This window comes from Ascidia mentula, chromosome 8 (assembly GCF_947561715.1).
Source record: "Ascidia mentula chromosome 8, kaAscMent1.1, whole genome shotgun sequence".
Classification (NCBI taxonomy): Eukaryota; Metazoa; Chordata; class Ascidiacea; order Phlebobranchia; family Ascidiidae; genus Ascidia; species Ascidia mentula.
Genome location: NC_138573.1, coordinates 16506610 through 16527152, shown reverse-complemented (window position 1 = coordinate 16527152; position 20543 = coordinate 16506610). Strand labels below are relative to the sequence as shown.

At 37.6% G+C, this 20543-nt stretch overlaps 5 protein-coding genes across 6 annotated transcripts; 4 read left to right on the top strand and 1 right to left on the bottom strand.

The window, feature by feature from the left end:
- The first annotated feature begins 1555 nt into the window (after positions 1-1555).
- On the top strand, positions 1556-2491 carry LOC145911427 (protein NCBP2AS2-like). The gene is made up of 2 exons (XM_082998754.1): positions 1556-1789; positions 2120-2491. The coding sequence occupies exons 1-2, from the start codon at positions 1667-1669 to the stop codon at positions 2276-2278; spliced, it is 282 nt and encodes a 93-aa protein (XP_082854880.1). The 5' UTR covers positions 1556-1666; the 3' UTR covers positions 2279-2491.
- On the bottom strand, positions 2492-5417 carry LOC145911426 (uncharacterized). 2 transcript variants are annotated; one of them, XM_082998753.1, is made up of 12 exons: positions 5254-5417; positions 4804-4872; positions 4570-4728; positions 4289-4437; positions 3990-4132; positions 3834-3924; positions 3681-3770; positions 3466-3609; positions 3217-3320; positions 2994-3101; positions 2861-2940; positions 2492-2789 (listed from the first exon to the last, which is right to left on the bottom strand). In XM_082998753.1, exons 1-12 carry the CDS (start codon positions 5341-5343, stop codon positions 2745-2747), a joined length of 1272 nt encoding a protein of 423 aa, XP_082854879.1. In that variant the 5' UTR covers positions 5344-5417; the 3' UTR covers positions 2492-2744. The 2 variants fall into 2 exon arrangements, with proteins under 2 accessions (XP_082854879.1, XP_082854878.1); XM_082998752.1 differs by having other exon boundaries at positions 3466-3632; positions 3692-3770.
- Positions 5418-6282: 865 nt separating this feature from the next.
- On the top strand, positions 6283-8466 carry LOC145912112 (uncharacterized). The gene is made up of 7 exons (XM_082999528.1): positions 6283-6348; positions 6552-6654; positions 6934-7069; positions 7266-7352; positions 7732-7867; positions 8073-8167; positions 8337-8466. Exons 1-7 carry the CDS (start codon positions 6283-6285, stop codon positions 8464-8466), a joined length of 753 nt encoding a protein of 250 aa, XP_082855654.1.
- Positions 8467-9398: 932 nt separating this feature from the next.
- LOC145912111 (sodium-coupled monocarboxylate transporter 2-like) lies at positions 9399-12952 on the top strand. The gene is made up of 11 exons (XM_082999527.1): positions 9399-9606; positions 9712-9851; positions 10238-10355; positions 10419-10641; positions 10937-11077; positions 11250-11468; positions 11557-11659; positions 11846-12007; positions 12295-12460; positions 12528-12659; positions 12717-12952. Exons 1-11 carry the CDS (start codon positions 9399-9401, stop codon positions 12950-12952), a joined length of 1848 nt encoding a protein of 615 aa, XP_082855653.1.
- Positions 12953-14597: 1645 nt separating this feature from the next.
- LOC145912109 (sodium-coupled monocarboxylate transporter 1-like) lies at positions 14598-19238 on the top strand. Its single transcript, XM_082999526.1, has 12 exons — positions 14598-14732; positions 14794-15016; positions 15171-15310; positions 15614-15731; positions 15809-16031; positions 16807-16947; positions 17271-17489; positions 17671-17773; positions 17835-17996; positions 18294-18459; positions 18589-18720; positions 18961-19238. Exons 2-12 carry the CDS (start codon positions 14809-14811, stop codon positions 19236-19238), a joined length of 1890 nt encoding a protein of 629 aa, XP_082855652.1. The 5' UTR covers positions 14598-14732; positions 14794-14808.
- Positions 19239-20543: the final 1305 nt, after the last annotated feature.

Genomic DNA, 20543 nt, shown 5'->3' with positions numbered 1-20543 from the left:
TGAAATCTAGGCCCAACCCACATTAGAGTATTTAATGCTTCCACGCTACACCATAACTGAAATCTAGGCCCAACCCACATTAGAGTATTTAATACTTCCATGCTACACCATAACTGAAATCTAGGCCCAACCCACATTAGAGTATTTAATGCTTCCACGCTACACCATAACTGAAATCTAGGCCCAACCCACATTAGAGTATTTAATACTTCCACGCTACACCATAACTGAAATCTGGGCCCAACCCACATTAGAGTATTTAATGCTTCCACGCTACACCATAACTGAAATCTAGGCCCAACCCACATTAGAGTATTTAATGCTTCCAGACTACACCATAACTGAAATCTAGGCCCAACCCACATTAGAGTATTTAATGCTTCCAGACTACACCATAACTGAAATCTAGGTCAAACCCACATTAGAGTATTTAATGCTTCCACGCTACACCATAACTGAAATCCAGGCCCAACCCACATTAGAGTATTTAATGCTTCCACGCTACACCATAATTGAAATCTAGGCCCAACCACATTAGAGTATTTAATGCTTCCACGCTACACCATAAATGAAATCTAGGCCCAACCCACATTAGAGTATTTAATGCTTCCACGCTACACCATAACTGAAATCCAGGCCCAACCCACATTAGAGTATTTAATGCTTCCACGCTACACCATAATTGAAATCTAGGCCCAACCACATTAGAGTATTTAATGCTTCCACGCTACACCATAAATGAAATCTAGGCCCAACCACATTAGAGTATTTAATGCTTCCACGCTACACCATAACTGAAATCCAGGCCCAACCCACATTAGAGTATTTAATGCTTCCACGCTACACCATAATTGAAATCTAGGCCCAACCACATTAGAGTATTTAATGCTTCCACGCTACACCATAAATGAAATCTAGGCCCAACCCACATTAGAGTATTTAATGCTTCCACGCTACACCATAACTGAAATCCAGGCCCAACCCACATTAGAGTATTTAATGCTTCCACGCTACACCATAAATGAAATCTAGGCCCAACCCACATTAGAGTATTTAATGCTTCCACGCTACACCATAACTGAAATCTAGGCCCAACCCACATTAGAGTATTTAATGCTTCCAGGCTACACCATAATTGAAATCTAGGCCCAACCACATTAGAGTATTTAATGCTTCCACGCTACACCATAATTGAAATCTAGGCCCAACCCGCATTAGATTATTTAATGCTTCCAGACTACACCATCACTGAAATCTGGGCCCAACCCACATTAGATTATTTAATGCTTCCAGGCTACACCATAACTGAAATCTAGGCCCAACCCACATTAGAGTATTTAATGCTTCCAGGCTACACCATAACTGAAATCTAGGCCCAACCCACATTATATTCTTCAAAACATTCACGGTTCAGTTGACACGTTTCAGACTACAGCGCACTTCACGCACATTTGACGCACGCACAACCTTGTCCATTGTTAAAAGCGATTGTGACGTCATAATCTGGTTTGCGTCGATGCCCCCGTTATGTGGTCAATGTATCTACCATATAAATAAGTCTTTTCTTTTTGGTTTATTGTTTGAACACCTTTGCCTACTTGTAATAACCTCGTAATCTTGTTTGCCGTAGAAAGGTACTTGCATTTCTATTTATCTGACCTTAACCATGCCGTTCTGGAGATGGCTTGGAATGATGTTGAATAACCCACAACTCATTGAACGCCTTTCCGAAACGAAGCCGATTAGGCGTGCTGCCCAGATAACAGTTGGACTGTACAAGCGAATATCCGTAAGCTTTTTCAAAATCATTGTTGCTCTATATGCTAAATAACAATTTTTGTTGAGAAATTTGTGCAATGTTATGTCAAAAATGTCACCTTGTTGTTGCTTACACGCCTGAAGCTGAATGGAAAGAATGACGTGTATATTTTCACAATTGAATCGGCAATCCACGCAAAAATAATTAACTAATGCATTAACATAAAAAAAACTGTAGTCGTACAACTGATGTTCGCCGAAAAAAATCCACGCAAATTAAAAATTTTCCAGTCTGGCTTACCGGGACCAGCCAGCTTTTTCTGCACATATTGCAATTTTCTCCCTATTGTTGTTATTTTAGGCTGGAGGCATCACATCAGCAAAGACCATAGAAGGGAGAATGAAAGACACCATAAAAGATTTTGCCGATGCCCCTCCCAAAAGTCATGGTTTTCTGTCAAGGTTTCAGCAGGAGCTTTCCAATGAACATGATAAGATGAAAAGGGATGGAAAATTATGACTTCAATCTGTTCTTGTTCCGTTTTACATTTTTATTTTTTGTGTGACTAGTATGTTGTTGTTTATTTGCAAACATGATCCTTTTCAGTGGTCATAGCAAAGGCCCCACTTTGTATTAGTTTCTGAGAAGTGCAACATTGATTTTGAGCCATGCAAACTAATGTATACCTAGCTTACATGTTGATGACTAATAAAGAAAATCTATTTTGCACACCAGAAATTGTATTTTACTATAATGAAGATTTTAGAAAGACCAAGCACACAAATTGCATTAAAACATAATTGGCAAAACAGGTAACACTACAAATGAATTTTGGCACTATTGCTAAAAAATGTATATAACGGATTGATCATGAAGAGTTGGCACAGTGAAAAATGTAAAAAGCTGTAGACACTATATTCAGGTAAAAAAAGGTTTGTGTAAGTTACGGTAAACCAGCAAATTTAAAACAAAACTTTTCTTCTGCTTATTCGGCATAGTTGACCCAAAGAGGTTTCGATTGCTTGGTATCCTGAAACATATATTTAAAGGAGTGATTTAGTTGGTTTTCGGTGACAAGGTTTTATTTTTTCACTTTCAAACCTTAATAGACAAATTTCCAGCAGCTAACATCATCTCCATAGACAGCGGTTGACTTGTGGTTTCAGCAAGCACAATTTCATCTGATGCATAAAAAAGGGTTTAATGGTTTCTTTGTTATAAAAGAAACTTTTACCTTCATTTTCTTCCGGGACTGTTGTTATTCGTTCCTTCTGCTTCTCATTTTCCATTCTCTTTCTCCTCTTCCTATGCTTTACACTTTTTCCTGATGTTGTTATTGAAACTACGAAAAATGGGGTTATATAAACTTTTTGGCATAACAACCAAAAATTTGTTATGTAATTGAAGTATTTAGGAAGTGGATTACCACTGTTTAAACACATTATTATAACTTCTACCTTTAGAAGTTTGGTCAGTGACTGTAGATGCATTGTCACTTTTACCACACCAAATTTCACTTAGTTCAGAAATAGGGTTCGGTCTTTCACCAATAAGAGCATGTCTGAAAAAAGTGGTCACAAAACTTATATATTAGTAAGTTGTTGGTGAACTTGGCAGGCATAAGGTGTGTCATTATTTGCAGTTATAAGACAGATGTTAATTTGTTTATTAGTGGTAACTTTTTTTGTAATTAAAAATTATCTCACTTCTTTAGCATTCTCTCCGTCATTGCAGTGTTAACCACTGCTAGTTGGTATGCATCTGCTCTAATGTGGTGATGTAGTTTACGTCTGCGATGTTCATCAGAGCTTGTGATACTGCTAGTTTCAGAGCTTGATTCTGGTACTAAACTTCGTAATGATTTACCATAGTCCTGACAAAAAGCATCACCCAAATAAAATGGCAACCATCATAAAAATACAACCTTCCTACCGTTTTCAACTTCATGTTAAATGCATGCAGTTTTGGAAACTTGGGTTTGGGAGGAATAACTATTTCCGCTTCACTTAAACTGAGCCAAATAAATCATGTGATTAGTCAGAAACAGCAAAATACTACAACAGTAATAAACTACCTGGCATCATGTTCTTCATCTTGTTTTTCCTCTGGAACTTTCTTGAGTATGCCAGGACGAGAAAGATCCAATCCACTTGTCATGCTTTGCTCTTAACATGACATGTTGGTTAACCCTGCTTCAAGCAAACTGTGTTCAATGTATATTGGGACTTACCTTGTTTGGAATGAGTTGTAATTGAACTGTATCTTGATAACATGTGTTCAGTGATTGCATCTGGTGAAACAGTAGATGGTATATTTCGCTTCCAAAAACTGTGATCTGCTTTTGCTTTTCTCCAAAATTCATCAACTTCCCACCTTGACATAAAAACAGTAAAACCATAAAGTGATCCTGAGCAACATGTAGAATTTATTTTTATAAATATGTATCCTAATTATTCATGTGGACATACAGTGTTTATTGTGCTGAAATCCTCATCGAAAGTCATAAAAATAAACTAGTTTGCTACCAACCGGTGTCTAAGTAGACCCCTGCTTTTCATTAGGTTCTCAACTGCCGTCAGATGATAGTAATGTGACTTTGGAACTTTGCGTAAAAACCCTTCATCATTTGTGAGTTTGTGATGGGGCAACTTTGTTAAAAACTTGTGGGATTCTTTTGCCTGCAAAAAATGCATAATTGTTGAAACCATTCACTGCTAGGATATTGTATTTAAAAATCCAAAATAATTTCTGATGTGCATTATTGATACTAATGTATACGTTGCTTTTCATGGGTAAAAAGAATTATATACCATTTTTTCCTCTTTCCTAAGCAATTTTTGCTTCAATCTGTCTTCTCTTGCAACAATTTCTTTGCGTTGATTTTTAACTTTTTCTTCAAGTTTGGAGAGGTAAACTGCATAGTAGTGGTCTCGCAAGCGATGTAAATCCGTCAAAACATTTAGGTAGCGCTGAGAAGTGAATTACATTCCTTTCCAAAGCTCAGAAATTCACATTTGATAATTTTCATGCCTAATTGTATTCACCTGATTTCTTTTTTTAATTTCATCTGCATCAAGTTTCTCACCAGTTTCTTCATCAGCAACTGCTTTCTTCTAAAAAACAACAGATCGAGAATTATTAAATAAAATCAATTTTATTTTGCACTGGTGACAGCACACATGAAAAATAAAAAAGAAAGAGGGGACAATACAATGGGTTATGTAGTACCAAGGGTAATCAGCTAATTTATTATGAAAACATATACCAAGTTTAACCTGCAAAGATGAGACAAAAAGGGAAAAGGTTTATTTTCTACATTTGTCTGTTGTTATTATGCATCAACCAATCAACCAACTGTAAGTGTTAATAAAATAAAATAAGGCGATATTGCAACGAATTCATAACTACCAAAACTATTTAGTGCATAACGGTCATATTTTATGTCACTGGCGCCAAGCTGTTTGTAATACAAAAATAGAGAAAATATTTTCTACCTTGGGCTTGGACTGTGTTTTCGGTTTTGTAGGAGCTCGGCCTGTTCTTATGTAGCTCGATTGAAAGGATGGTAAATTTCCCACATCCATGACACTTAGCAGACGTTTTCTTGCATTATTTATGAAAATAAAACGACTCGTTTCTTATGAACGTCGCGTGCTGTACTCTCGTGGCTCCGTTGTTTAAGTTAATTTGTAACTAAGGAAGCTAAAATATTTTACTACTACCAAGAAGGCACAACAATTTTCCACAGTCACAAATGTTTTATTCATTATTTTTTGAACCACTAAACAAAAAAAATATGTGTTTTTGTTAGACCTAATAAGTAAAATCTAGTTGCATCGACATATTTTCGACTCTAAAAGTATGGCTTATGTATAATGTTGTCATTTTCAGAAAAACGGTATATATTCGTCATGGATAGGTTAGCCTATGCTGTAATGTTGCTTCCTATATTTATCTCATGCATTTTCTTTGTTTGTTTCCAAGCATCTTCCATGACAGTTCATTTTTTTAATTACTTGATGTTGAAGGCAAATTAATCCTTCGCAACGAAATCAAATTTAAAACGGTATTATATGTTGTCTTGAGTTATCTGCAGTTTGGAACAGTGGTATTTACCACAATGTAGGGAAGAATACACAGTCATTATTTCTGCTTACATCAGACACAGCAGGCAACTTTACTGTGGGAACATGCGCATCTGTACATTTCGTCACAGAGTAAAGCAAACAAGTTACTTCGAGCACGCGAAGCAGTCGCTTTTTGTCTCAGACGCCACAAAATTGGTTGAGAGAACTGCGTGTACATAAGTTTTCCAGGTCAGAAATTTTTTTTTATCAAATCGAATGTTGGTTTTTATTCTGTAGCCATGACAGGGAAGCGAAACATACTGTAACATCGCATTTCTACGTAGCGGTACCTAAAACTTTTCTTCTCAACATTTGTTGCGACGCAGTGTATGGTAGGATAATTTGACACGTCATTGTATTGGAAAAACAATAAGTTAAGAAAAGGAAATTAAGGAAATGGCAAGCAAAAGTCTCTGCTCCTTGCTGTTGTTGGGATTTTGCATTGTTGTGCTTGCTCATATCGTAAGTTTGGAAGTTAAATTATTACCCAATCTTTACTGTCAATAAGCTATTCGCCTTTTGTTAAAAACAGGTTTCCATATACTTAACAAAGGACAAAATTATAACTACTATTTAAACGATTTCTGTTTGTAATTAAGTACCTCGAAAAATACTGGCGTTATTTAGTTTCCGATATAGGTGTTCAAGTCGATTGTGTTTTGCAGTGCAGCGCAACTCTGACAAAGAAGACAAGCAAGAAAGACAAGAATGCTCCTCGGCCTCCAGGCGTTGCATACAATAATAAGAAATACCCGACCAAATGTCATGGTAAGCTTTTACTTGTGAAAACTGCAAAGAACTCGTTATTGTTCTTGTTGTTTGCACGGAAGCCGTGGTAATTACGACCTCATAACAAAGCCCAAAATCTATCGTTAAGTTCTCACTCAGCAACATTTGAACAACCAACATGTTAAAACGTATGGGGATAAGTTTTACTAAGAGTACCGAGTACAGTAATAGGTAACTAAACGTGAAATGAATTCGACCAGGCGAGTAATTTCTTCATGTAGCAATTGTTTAAAGAACTAAATTAAGTAATTAATTCAGTTTGTCGCTTAATGGTGGAGGAAATTGACAAAACGTTAAGGGGTGAAACGAAAAAAGAAGATCTCACTGAGGAACAAATCAAGGAGAAAAAGAGAAAGGACAGAAGGAAAAGCAGGGCAGAGAAAAAACGAGAGAAGTACGCCAGAAAAAAGCAATGTTTTAAAATAATAAAACGATTTATCAACTCACATATGTGGTTTAATTTGAATGGAAGCAATAGAGCTAACAAAAATATTCAGGCAGCAGACTTTGTCACTATTCCGACCTGTTGGGTCTCACCAATGTAGCTAGGTGACTTTTAAGACGGTTTAATCTACATTTTAACCCCGCAGGGCGGTGCCGATGCTCTTGGCCATTGAAGAAGTATGTAATAAAATGCTGAATTACGTTCCACAAGAAGAGGATAAGAAGAAATTCAGGTAAGGGCAATTCAGCATTCATGATTGAAACGCGGCCAAAGCTCAGTTTTCGAATGGCCACAGAGCCAAGCAAAATGTATGTATACACACAAAAAGATGGTGCACCCAACTAAAGAGATAAGCCATGCATTTTCGATGGAGAAACACTAGCATTGTAATAGCAATCACAATAAACTTTTTTTCCAAATCAAAAAAATTAACCTTTAATAATCTATGATAAGCAAAGTGGAGCCAATAATATGAATTGTGTATAAGCTGCAGACATATGGCCACTGTTTCGACCTGAATGGTCTCATCAGTGCAACTGGCGTGACTATCAGACGACTTTGTGACCAAACGGCCAAGCTCATTTAATAATCTAATTGGTAAACATTTGTAGATATGTGAAGAAAAGTGATCTCAAGGACACGAAATCGCTCATTGAATCACAAACGAAGGGTGACGCGGAATCACAATTACTCATTGACGAGTTCGAACGTTTTAAGCACCCAGAGAGTAACCGCTTGATGGAGATGGTGAGCTCACATTTTACACAATTATGGATGACATTCTTTTTATTTGGATACTTAATAATGATCTACGAAAAATATTTAGGCATTGTAAGTTTTACTTATAATTGTAGGCAATCCGTATCATTTTTTTGGTAAAGTAAAATGCAGCAAGCGCTAATGTCTTGGTGAACTTATTTTGCTACTTATTAATTGCAGCGCGTGTTTTTAGTGCGATGAAATCATCAACAAACGCGAAAACGAACTCATGAAATGGAACTCGATGGAAGAAAGAGACGATCTTTATCAATATCTATGCAGAGAAAGGTATTCGTATAAAACTTTACGCACAAATAACAATCACGTGTATAAACAATAAAAATCAACATGAAAGTTTAATACAAAGGGTTAAAGCCATAGATTTACAGGAGTCCATTGTACATATACACATGAATGTAAACTTCGGCTAAGATTCATGTTTTCCCATCGATTTCAGGATTCTTGTGTATGGGGAACCGGTTTCAGACTCGTGTCTTACGCAAGAGAACGTACGTGACAATTTGTGGACCAAGGCTTTCGATGCCATTTTCGAAAAACACCCAGAACTAAAGCAACAAGAATATTAGAGATGTTTAATTTTTGACTAAACGACTATTTGCAATTATGAGTACAACCTTGCTTGATGGCTAAATATATTGAAATATAGAATTTCGTGAGTTTTGTGAGTTTCGTGAGTTTCGTGAGTTTCGTGAGTTTCGTGAGTTTCGTGAGTTTCGTGAGTTTCGTGAGTTTCGTGAGTTTCGTGAGTTTCGTGAGTTTCGTGAGTTTCGTGAGTTTCGTGAGTTTCGTGAGTTTCATGGGTTTCTGGTCTAAATCGCAATGCTTTGACAAGATCCACAACTAAAGTTACTGTATTTAGCGAATTGCATCACCGGCAATCACGAACTTTTGCAAAGGAACAAATACATATTTTCGGCCGTATCCCCCTTTCTTCGTCCTGTTGTTGACAAAGTTCGACAAATTACTCCGTTAAAACGTAAACCATACAAAACACTCTACTGATTTGCGCGTTACATAAACCAGACAAATAAACCGCGCCATTGTACTCTCACTAACCTTTCAACAGCTAAACATTACACAACATTAAAACCTCAACTGAAAGCATTTCTAACAAAGCTGTTCGGGGCTGCCGACCATAAACCTTGGTCAATATATGTTGACACAACAGTAAATTTGCCGCAACTGCGAGCATTTAAAAATGTGAACAATTCTCAGCAGATTGGAGAGGACACGATCAGGTTTTAGGAAAGCAATTGCAGTTGAAGTTTAACAAATGCAGCAGATTTAAACATAGCTTTTGATGACAAACTACCAGGTTACAAAAACAAACACTTTCTGCTTTTGATTTCATGATTTTAATAATTTTATTATCAAGAATAAGTAAAGACAAGACAAATGAACAACTAAAAGGCTACTATTGAGAAACATATACGTTTTAGCTTTAATTTTGCACACAATAAAAGCGTATATAAATCATTTGATAAAAAAGAGGTTTCGTATGGAGGAGATCCAACGATCCTTAGGTGTTTGGGATTACGTCGTGTTCGGATGCCTCTTCCTCATCTCAGCTTGCATCGGAATCTTCTTTGCATTCGTCTCAAGGAAAAAGAAAAACGATAGTGATGATTACTTGATGGGAGGAAGACAGATGCATGCAGTGCCTGTTGCCTTCTCCCTTAGTGCTGGATATCTGTCGGCAATCACAAGTATAACCTTACTTATTGTTTGCAAGCATGTGGCTTAACCCAATCATATATTTACTAATTGTCAACACGTTCAGTATCCATAATGTCTCACTTGTATGCTTGCAGTGATTGGAGTGCCCTCAGAATTCTATGTTTACGGTTCAATGTTCGCTTATTTCTGTGTATCTTTCTTCATCGTTGCCGTGGTAACGTCTGAAATATACATCCCTCTTTACTACCGGCATGGCATCACCAGTACCTACGAGGTTTGTTTTTTCATTTTGATAACTGATCCAATTTTCAATGCTTTTCCTTCAGGAATTAAATAGTTTGACACAAAGTGTTTCAGAAGTCAATTAGTGTATTACAAACAATAGAAAAATCTTTCGCCCGGTTAGGCATCATCAGTTTCTGCAAACAGAAGAACACAAAGTACTGTAATTGATAAAAAAAAATAAATCAATAAAACTTTAATCTGAAATATTTTGTTTCAAAGAATTTAATACGAATCTTGACACACTAGTGTTGTTGGTATTAATACAATGCCTCATCGAGGGTTAGATTCAGCCAAAATTAGGGAACCAGTCTTTCCCTACAGGCACTGTAATGGACCTGACAAAAACTAAAACCGAATATTATTAACATATGGCAGTACTTGGAGTTGAGGTTCAACAAATACGTGCGGCTCATGGCGACGACGGTGTTTGTCCTCAACCAGGTTTTCTACAACGGGATAGTGATCTATGCACCAGCATTAGCACTTAATCAAGGTGTTGTTTACATTGATTAAACCTACAACGAATGTTGGCAAACATTTGTTAAACTTATCATAGTGACTGGACTCGATCTCTGGATCTCAATAGCGATCACAGGTGTCGTGTGCACTTTTTATACAGCGTTGGGAGGCCTTAAAGCTGTTATATGGACCGATGTCTTCCAATATATTGTTATGGGCATCGGATTTATAGCAGTGGTAATTCAGGGTAACATTGCTCTGGGAGGTTTTCAGAATGTGTGGAGGATTGCAGAATCTCGAGGTCGAACTGATTTTGCCCAGTAAGTGTTACAAACACATAGTATTCCTTTCTCTTCAATCAGGGGCAGAATTTGTTAGGACAAAGATTTTGTTTGCAATTAAAACTTTTTTATTTAATGTTGTGACATATTTTATATGGAGAGAAGGCAACTGCCCCTCCTGGACCCGCCCCTGTCTTCAAAGCAGTCAACAAATATATATGACTTTATACCTTAAGAAAATCCCACTCTGTTTTTGATTGAATTAATCTTCTTTGCTTCTGACATAAACAAATACCTTTTACTTAAAATGGTCAGTGCGTCAATGTTCTCGCAGTTTCGAGGGAGATCCGCGCATTCGCCACACATTCTGGTCCATCTTGGTTGGTGGGACGATGGTTTGGACGGCAGCTTATTGCACAACTCACACCGTGGTCCAAAGAATTTTGTGTTGCAAAACTGAAACCCATGCTAAAGTGTAGGTGCCATGTTTGTATTAACAAATAATCCTTGTTTGTTTCAACATATAAACTTTATGGTATTTTTATCATTAAGTTGACTTACGACTAAGAATTCTTGAAGAGATTCGCTAGTTTTGTGTCTACTTCTGCATTGATCTTGGATGCATGTAATTATTCTTTTTGCTGTAGGGCAATGTATTTGAACTCATTTGCAAGTATGGCAATAACGATACTGGCTGGTCTTGGCGGTTTGACGATGTTCGCGTATTACGCCGATTGCGATCCATACGATGCTGGTTGGGTTTCAGCCACAGATCAACTCCTTCCATATTTTGTAATGGATATTCTCTATACCTACCCTGGTCTTCCTGGCGTTTTTATGTGTAGTGTTTTCAGCGGTACTCTTAGGTACGATAAGGTTTATTACAACACGTATCAATTTCGCAAATATGAAAAATGTTCGTTATTTTAATATTAAATACGATTGGGTTTGCAGCACAGTGTCTTCGGGGATCAACGCAGTGGCCACAGTGACCGTGGAAGACTTCATTAAACCTTACAAGAAACTCACTGATGCGCAAACTCTGTGGATTTCGAAAGTAAAAATTGAACATTATAACAAACGAATATGATCCATTACAGTTGGTCATAAACGTTAAACGACTTGCAATTAATGACCGCTATTTGTTGACCAGTAAACCTGGCATTTACTCTGTTACTGTTGGTTGAATTTTTTTGTTAAAATATTTAATAATGTGATTCTGATCATTGTATAATTTCCACAGGCTTTGGTTGTGTTTTACGGCGCATGTTGCTTGGCAATGGCTTCTATGGGATCTAGTCTTGGTAGTTTGGTAACTGCTATCCTTAGTATTAACGGAATGATATCTGGCCCCACGTTGGCGCTGTTTACAATGGGTTGGGCCTTCCCCTGGTGTAATTCTTGGGTAAATATTCAATGCTTTTTGTTGTGTTATGTTTTAAACATTTTAACAAACGTTTTCAAACAAAACGTATGAGACTTTTTTCAGCTAGTTTAAAACGGTTGGAAGATCAGGACAATTCTATTTATTTACCAACTAAACTACCCTTCCCAGAGAATAGAATTCTGGTAAACCGTTCATTTTGTTTGTGGTCATCTTTCAGTTGATAAATATACAATGTGGCCAAAAAATATTGGCGGAAGCATATATTCAATAGCAGTCGTCATTTTCTATCTCACTTCGTTGCTCAGGGCGCTGCCCTTGGTTTCATCAGCGGTTTGGCGACTTCTATATGGTGTTACGTGGGAAGCACGATTTACCCTCCGCCCAACAAATATCTACGTGCACTCGATCGATCTACTGTCGACTGTGTATTCCCAAACGTTACCGATGCCACAACACGCGCCTTCACCACAGGTATGTCGTTAACCTTCCGGTGAGCATCAACGGAGAGGGAAAAAATCACTGACTGTAGTTTTTGAAGACTCGCCACAGACTACCATAGAAGCAGTTAGACCCCTGATAGCCGAAATGTATTCAATCTCTTATCTCTATTACGGAGTTTTCGGGTTCGTCGTTGCTCTCATTGTCGGACATATTGTCTCATTTTTAACAGGTTAACAAAATCTGTAAATTCATGTCAACGTGTATACCAATTTACAATACTATGTAGGGTATCAGAAACCAAGTGAGTTACCTCCTGGAGTCACGATACCGTTTTTCGATCATTGGATTTTCAAGTGGCTCCCGGAAAAGACGCGACGATTTCTATGGTGCGGAGTGCCCTACGACAAACACGAGAAAGAAAAGATAATGGAAATCGCGTTTTTTAAAACGGATGGGAACGACAATAAGGCGTACAAGAACGAGCAAGATGTGTCAATAGCCAATGAGATAACTTCCTTTTAATTGCTTTTGAAGATTGACGAACAGGAATCAATCGTTTCTGTGGCTTTTGCAATATCTATTGATTGTATACTTTTCCATAAAAACAAGTTTGAATAACATTTTGGTACGAATAACTTGATCTAAACTTTATAAATAGTTCAACAGTTACTCACATTGATTTAGCTTTTATGTCATTTAAAACAAGAACACATACGAAGAATCGTATTTGACTTGCTCTTATTCCATGTTAATCAATCATGTTGTTCGCAAATCGAAGAAAAACACTTGGAAACATGGTGAGTAAACGTCGAAACACAAATATTTGCCCTCCATGCGGTGATGAATCACAACACAGTCTCCATCTGCAACTCCCACTTTCACGCAAACATACTTTCACGCTTGAGCTCAATAAACGATGTGAAGCAGACCAAGCAAGGACAAGCAAACCGACTGCTGGTGTGTACATTAGAATTGTTTGCGTATCCGATAGACAGCTTTACCGGAAAAGGAGAAAAAAAGTTACACCGTTGAGCATCTGTTTAACTCAATTTCTTGTATTGATTTCATACGAGGATGCTCGGGTTCTGTCCACGCTGTGACACAACGGTATAGGCAGGTCGTTAAGCTATCGTTACTGGTTGTTAACCCGACGTTGTTGTCATGTGGTGATATGGTGCAGGTTTACTCTAGTTTTAGGCTTTTACAATGGCCTTCTGGCGTTCTATCGAGTTACGAGAGTAATTCAAGATCGTGGTGACAGAATGTTTTTACAAAAAGGAGTAAAATTTTGTGTCAAGTTCTGATTCAGCTGTCTCAAAGACCTGAGTTACTAAACCTGGCTGACTACCACACCGCTTTTAAACGGCCGCCAAGAATGTTTGGTTAGAGGTAAACATATCAACGAAGGACGTATATGTGAATCGAACAGACGATAGTTGTTGGGGGCTCCTTAAGGGTATCATCATTAACTCATCCAAGACTACTTAATATTTTGATATTAGGGCTAAATATACCAAGTGATGCAAGAAAGCAAAAACCCGGCAGACTACATGAAAAATGTGGGTAGAGTATGGATTGGGAATGGACAGATATGTTTTCAAGAAACAAACCTGACGAATTGTGACCACGGAAATAATGAAAGGCAACGTTTAACAAATTGCACATCCACCATAATGCGCTTTTCAACTGCACAGAGTTAATGAGAAACTTTGAAACAACACGATTGGGCCCGGGTTGGGGGGTGCGGCTGCCTGTGTGCGTTAATGCCGTGACAACATTGACATAAGGGCGGGATTTGGTAAATGGTCGAAGTGCTCTTTTCGTTGCTGTGCACAAGCAGGCAAACACTGTCACCATGTTTGCAACGGATCTTCAGCAAATATGTCTGAAACAGAATACAAAGTAAACGGCCAGGGAGATGTTCTCAAGTGCCGTTAGTCATGTCCTACAACGCAATAAAAAGTTTGGCAATGATTTAGGTGAAGCAAAGGCGACATAAAGAAACGCCATAACAAGGTAAACACTGTGCCAGTGGTTGTGTTATGTCTCGCTACCTAAGCAATACCCAAGCAGACAGCTGTGCTAACAGGCAATCGTACGAATAAATCAGGCAAATACAGCTAGCATATCAACACAGATAATTTCGTTGCACATTAGCAGAAAGTAACTTTTCTTTAACTGTAAGGAATTAGGTAATTTTTAGTCTCATTTCTGCCGTGTCGGACCAGGATCGTCGTATAAACTCATCTTCTGTTGTGTTTGTACTACTTATGATTTTATTGCCACCAACAGGAGAATAAAGGTAAGACAATACGCTATACAGCATACATAACATAAAATAATATAAAGGATTTTTAATACAGTATAAGATCAAGATCATGGAGGAGATCCAACGATCATTCGGAGTTTGGGATTACGTCGTCTTCGGATGCCTCTTCCTTATATCAGCCTGCATCGGAATCTTCTTTGCACTCGTATCAAGGAAAAAGAAAAACGATAGCGATGATTACTTGATGGGAGGAAGACAGATGCATGCAGTTCCTGTTGCCTTTTCCCTTACAGCGGGCTTCTTGTCAGCAATTACAAGTTGGTTGCATGTTTTTGTCCACTAGTTTTGTTAATTTTCCTCATAATGAAGTGAGGGTTGGTGAAATCTCTTTACAAATATCCCAGTGATATCAGCGCACTTGAACAAGAAATAAATGTGATTCTCAGAATCTTAAAAGTTATTTTTTCACAGTTATTGGAACTCCGTCAGAATTCTACATATACGGTACGATGTTCACTTATTACATCTTCAGCTACTTCATCGTTGCCATAGTATCGGCAGAAATTTTTATTCCTCTGTTTTACCGCAACGGCATCACGAGTACATATGAGGTGGGTATAAAGATTTAAACCACTGTGGTTTGTAGAAGGTCAGCAGGACTATGCAAGTTACAACAGAAGACAATTAGCGTGCTGAAACTGCTGAAACTGCTTTTCATTTTTGCGTGGTTGGATGCCATACACGAATATGGTCAGATATGATAGGACTTCATTCTGTCCGTTTCAATGGATCCAAAACTTTCAACATTTTTTTTACTCCCAACTGTCCAACATTTCATAGGACTTAACCAGGAACTGTTTTGAAATCATGAGATGTAAATAATACGAAAAAAACATTTTGTGTCACCTTTACAGTACTTGGAGCTGCGGTTTAGCAAATACGTACGAGTGCTCGCCACGTCAATATTTATCATCAACCAAGTTCTATACGTGGGAATTGTCATCTACGCACCAGCGCTGGCGCTCAATGAAGGTTTGTTCCCAATGGATTAATTATATAATAATCTACAGAATAATAAGTTTAAATATAAAAAAAATGCCGTTTTGTAGTGACCGGACTGGACCTGTGGACTTCCATAGCTGTTACAGGGGTGGTTTGCACCTTCTACACTGCCCTTGGCGGTTTGAAAGCTGTTATATGGACTGATGTATTCCAGTGTATTGTGATGGCAGTCGGTTTCATCGCAGTAATTATTCAAGGTAGCATTTTATTGGGAGGAATGGGGAATATTTGGAGCATCGCAGAATCTCGAGGGCGCATTGACTTTGTCCAGTAAGTGTTGATATTGCCTCTGGCAGACCTATATTATTGGACTACATGGCTATATAAAAGGTATCACCCCCATTTTAGGAAAACAACAATATATCGACGCAATTTACTTCACAAAGTGTAAAAGTGCACTTGTTGTAGTTAATGTCTTGCAAACATACCGATTACTATATTGCATGCAATTATTCAATGAAATACTTTTTGAATCATGACAAATCAAATATTTCATTACCAATTTCATCATTTTATTTGAAACTATAAATAACTTTACAGCAACGTAAAAGAATTAATGAGACTAGTTTTACTCTCACCCATATTTTATATTGGTGCCTCCCTTACCAATAGCGTGTCACGTAAGTAAACATATTGTGAACACAGCAATGCACGGCTCTTTGTGAGAGCCTGGTTTTAAAGGTTTGAGCTTGTTTGAACGAATCAAACATTGGTGCAATAACAATTGCATTGTGTGCAAAATGTGCCCAAGGTATGGCTGGATTTGACGACGTCATCTCTACATGAATTGCTAAAGTTCAATGGCGAAAAATTGATGCGTCATTTACCCAAACTTTGATACACCTTTAGGGGCAACAAAAGTACAATGGTTGTCTAACAGTTCTCAATGTGTATCTGTAATTAATCTGTCCAAAGTTATTTTTTCTTTAAATTTATTTTCCAATTTGGTTCATAGGAAAATAGTATGGAGAACTGTGCACTGACCTTGTCATTACGAACTGTACTTTTTTGGTTTGGCACTGTCAAAGACTGATTTATTCAACAGTTTTGAAGGCGACCCTCGTATCCGCCACACGTTTTGGTCAATTATCGTAGGAGGGACAATGCTTTGGACTGGAACGTATTGTACAACACAAACTGTGGTACAGAGATATCTCTGCTGTAAGACAGAGAAACACGCAAAAGCGTAAGTTGTGATTCCGTAAGTTCTGAAAAAACGATTAAAATATAAACAGTCGTTCATCTTGGTATTCTAATCACAATTACTATTTTAATGCCTGGCGTTCAACCGAAATTTTAATAAGTTTTTGGTCAACAAAAACTTGGCAACGGGCTATTCACAGCTCATGCAATGATGCACCAGGGCTTTTTGGTGAGGTAATATGTTATCCTCTTATTGTCCTCCTTATAAAATCGCTGGTTAAATACAATTCAAAAAATTTACATTCTGTTATTTTATTTCCAGCGGTTATATACAAAATCCAAAAACAATGCGCATTTTTTGTACAGAGCAGTGTACATGAACGCTTTTGGAATGACTACAATAATGGTGCTGGCTGGCCTTGCCGGTTTAACGATGTTTGCTTATTACGTGAACTGCGACCCGCACAGCGCTGGTTGGGTTTCGGCCACAGATCAACTCATGCCTTACTTTGTAATGGATATTCTCTATTCATCTCCTGGCCTCCCCGGTGTTTATCTGTGCAGTGCATTCAGCGGAACACTCAGGTAAAAGACGGTGAAATGTGTCAGTGTTTGTCTGTCAAGAGAAGCACATTCCACTGGATTAAAACGACCATTATAAACTCGACAACTGCAATACAAAATTACCATTACTATAGATACAGAATAATTAAATGAAGGTATTGCTTCCATTTTGTAGACTGGTTCACACATAAGCTCTTTTTAGCACGGTTTCTTCGGGTATCAACGCAATGGCCACTGTGACTCTAGAAGACTTCATCAAACCTCATAAAAAGCTTTCCGCAACACAAGCTGTATGGCTCTCTAAGGTTTGAAAACTCCCTGTTAAAAATTATCACAATGTTTTGTGACATGTACAAAACTTTGCAGCTCTTGGTCGTGTTTTACGGTGCGTGTTGTATTGGGATGGCGGCCATAAGTGGAAACCTAGGCGGAATTTTGAACGCCGCTCTCAGTATTAATGGAATGATATCTGGTCCCATGGTGGCGCTCTTTACTATGGGTTGGGCTTTTCCCTGGTGCAACTCGTGGGTAAGTTTTAAAACTGTTTTAAATATGGGCTTCTTTCACAATTTTTGTTTTATTGTGGCGTATGTTGTCAGATGTAAACAAGCATAGTGAGATCACCATAATAAACATTATTGGCTCCATTGCTTATACATGAAAACAAATATGTGTTTATTTTTCATCTAATTCCATCGTACTTAGAATAATCATAAATGTCAATTCGTTGGCTTCGGTGAGCAATTATTTTCATCTTTTGAATTATCACTGCTTGTTTGTAACTGAATTGGCCAAAACCTGTAAACCATTACCTGTTACGCACAGGGAGCTGCAACGGGTCTAGCAAGTGGTTTAGGATTTTCCGTGTGGTGTTACGTGGGAAGTACCATCTACCCTCCGCCTAATGAGTATGTGCGGGTACTGGATACATCTACAGAGGACTGCGTATTTCCAAATGCCACTGGTACAACAGCTATGACGTTAACCACAGGTAGCTATGCTTCTTTTCTGTACCAATACGAGCAAAGATTACAACGCCATGAATATTTTCATTCGAAAATAACCTGATTTGTTTAGAAAGTAAGTTTTTTCATATTTGAGTCCAAATATGCGTTTTTAGACGTATTGCAGACAAGCACAGAAGCCAACCGACCTCCGATAGCCGAAATGTATTCAATCTCTTATCTCTATTATGGAGTTTTCGGGTTTGTGGTCGCTATCATTGTCGGACACATTGTCACATTTTTAACAGGTTGGTGCCACGTTTAATCATACTATATTTTAATAAGCACATGGTTTCGAGGCGATCTTTCTTGAAACTCAACGCATTAATTACATATTAAATACGCATTAAGCAGTCGGTAAAATTGTATTTGTTAGTACTTCAGAATGTGTAAAGATGTCGTTCTCTTATACAAAGTCGGGCAGCAATTTAGTTACTGTGTATGCTGACACGCTTTAACAATAAATGGAAGAAATGTATGCTGTTTAGGCTATCAGAAACCAAGTGAGTTACCTCCTGGAGTTACGATGCCGTTTTTCGATCATTGGATCTTTAAGTGGCTTCCGGAGAAAGTAAGACGATTTCTATGGTGCGGGGTGCCCTACGACAAATATAAGGAAGAAAAGAGATTGGAAGAAATAGAAAAAGAAGATGAAGTGTGTGGAGATGAGATTGAGATAGAAGTCAAAATAAACGGAAAAGAAAATCACGCGTTTGAGAAAGAGGAAAAGAGTTCTGTTGATGAAATCGTGGTCACTTCCTTTTGATTTTGAATCTAATTTTATTTATAGTCGAAATGTAATTCAACGCAAACCCACTGTAAACATAGCTGGCGTAATTTCTGTTGTAATGTGCATTTTTGTTGGGTATTTTGAGTGTGGGATTTGTAATATTACTTTAACTCCTACAAAGTTCAATCAAGTTTCATTATAGTTTCAGGATAATATTTTAGACGTTTAATTCTACTTTAGTCTTTCATGAATGTGAATAACATACTACACAAATCGGCAGGATGCATTGTGATGTAACGGGCGTTTGTCAGCGTTACAATGTAATGTTGTTAGAGCTGGCACTGGTTGAAAGTAGCAATGACCGAAAGTCCATTGTGTATGCAGTGAAACTTTGAGGTTTTGTGGTAATTTGTGGGCACTTTTTTAAAACATGTTACTTGTATCTGTGGGCATTATTTAGCCAACTGGCATTATTTTGTGCCTAACTTATATGTAACAATGATATGTACTTTGTGTCTATGCTTATTACCATATACCAAACCATTTGAACAAATATAAAGCTTTTTATTAGGCATTTTGTTTGTATTAGAAGAGTACAGTTTCGTGGAATTATTTCATATCACAGATCATATTTGACATTTTTGTCAAAGTGTCCCAATAATGTAAACACATGTATGCAGAAATTTAATTTGTTTGGTTGAATTTTGCATAAAGTCAAAAAAAAAAAAACTTTTTTTTTACAAAGAACTTGCATCAAATGTTTCCAAAAATATTTTAAATCGCAACATTCGTTTAAGCAACAGCTTCAATGGAATACCGCAAATTTTGTAAGGGGTCAATAATGCCCCTCAATTAGAGATCACTGTGTGACTAAAACTTGTATTGACGTCACGTGTTTGCTAAACGCCAAAACAGCTCATTTTCCTCAAACAACAACACCTGAACCTATGCAATGACTTTGTTGGCATGCTGTTCAGAGGAAGCAACGAAATTGTGAATTAAGAGCAAGTTTGAAAGTCATGTTTACTCGTTTCTTTGCATCTTTTTGACTTTGTATTATTTACCGATGTCCCTGTTGCAATCATTTCGCACCCTTATAAGCTCCACAAGAAGCCGTAAACATCGATTCTATACAAATGTGTAAGCAGGATGCTGCAACCAATTGGTGTCAGGTGTTTGCCGAACAGACGTAAAATAACAAAACGCCTTTCTCTTGCGCTCACGCTTAATGCTAAAAACGTGCTTTATGGTTGTGGTTGAGTGCATACAGTTTGAAAGACCCACAATGAATTACCAATAGTTCAGATTATAACGAAGTAGGTGGTGTTACTAAAGTAGGTG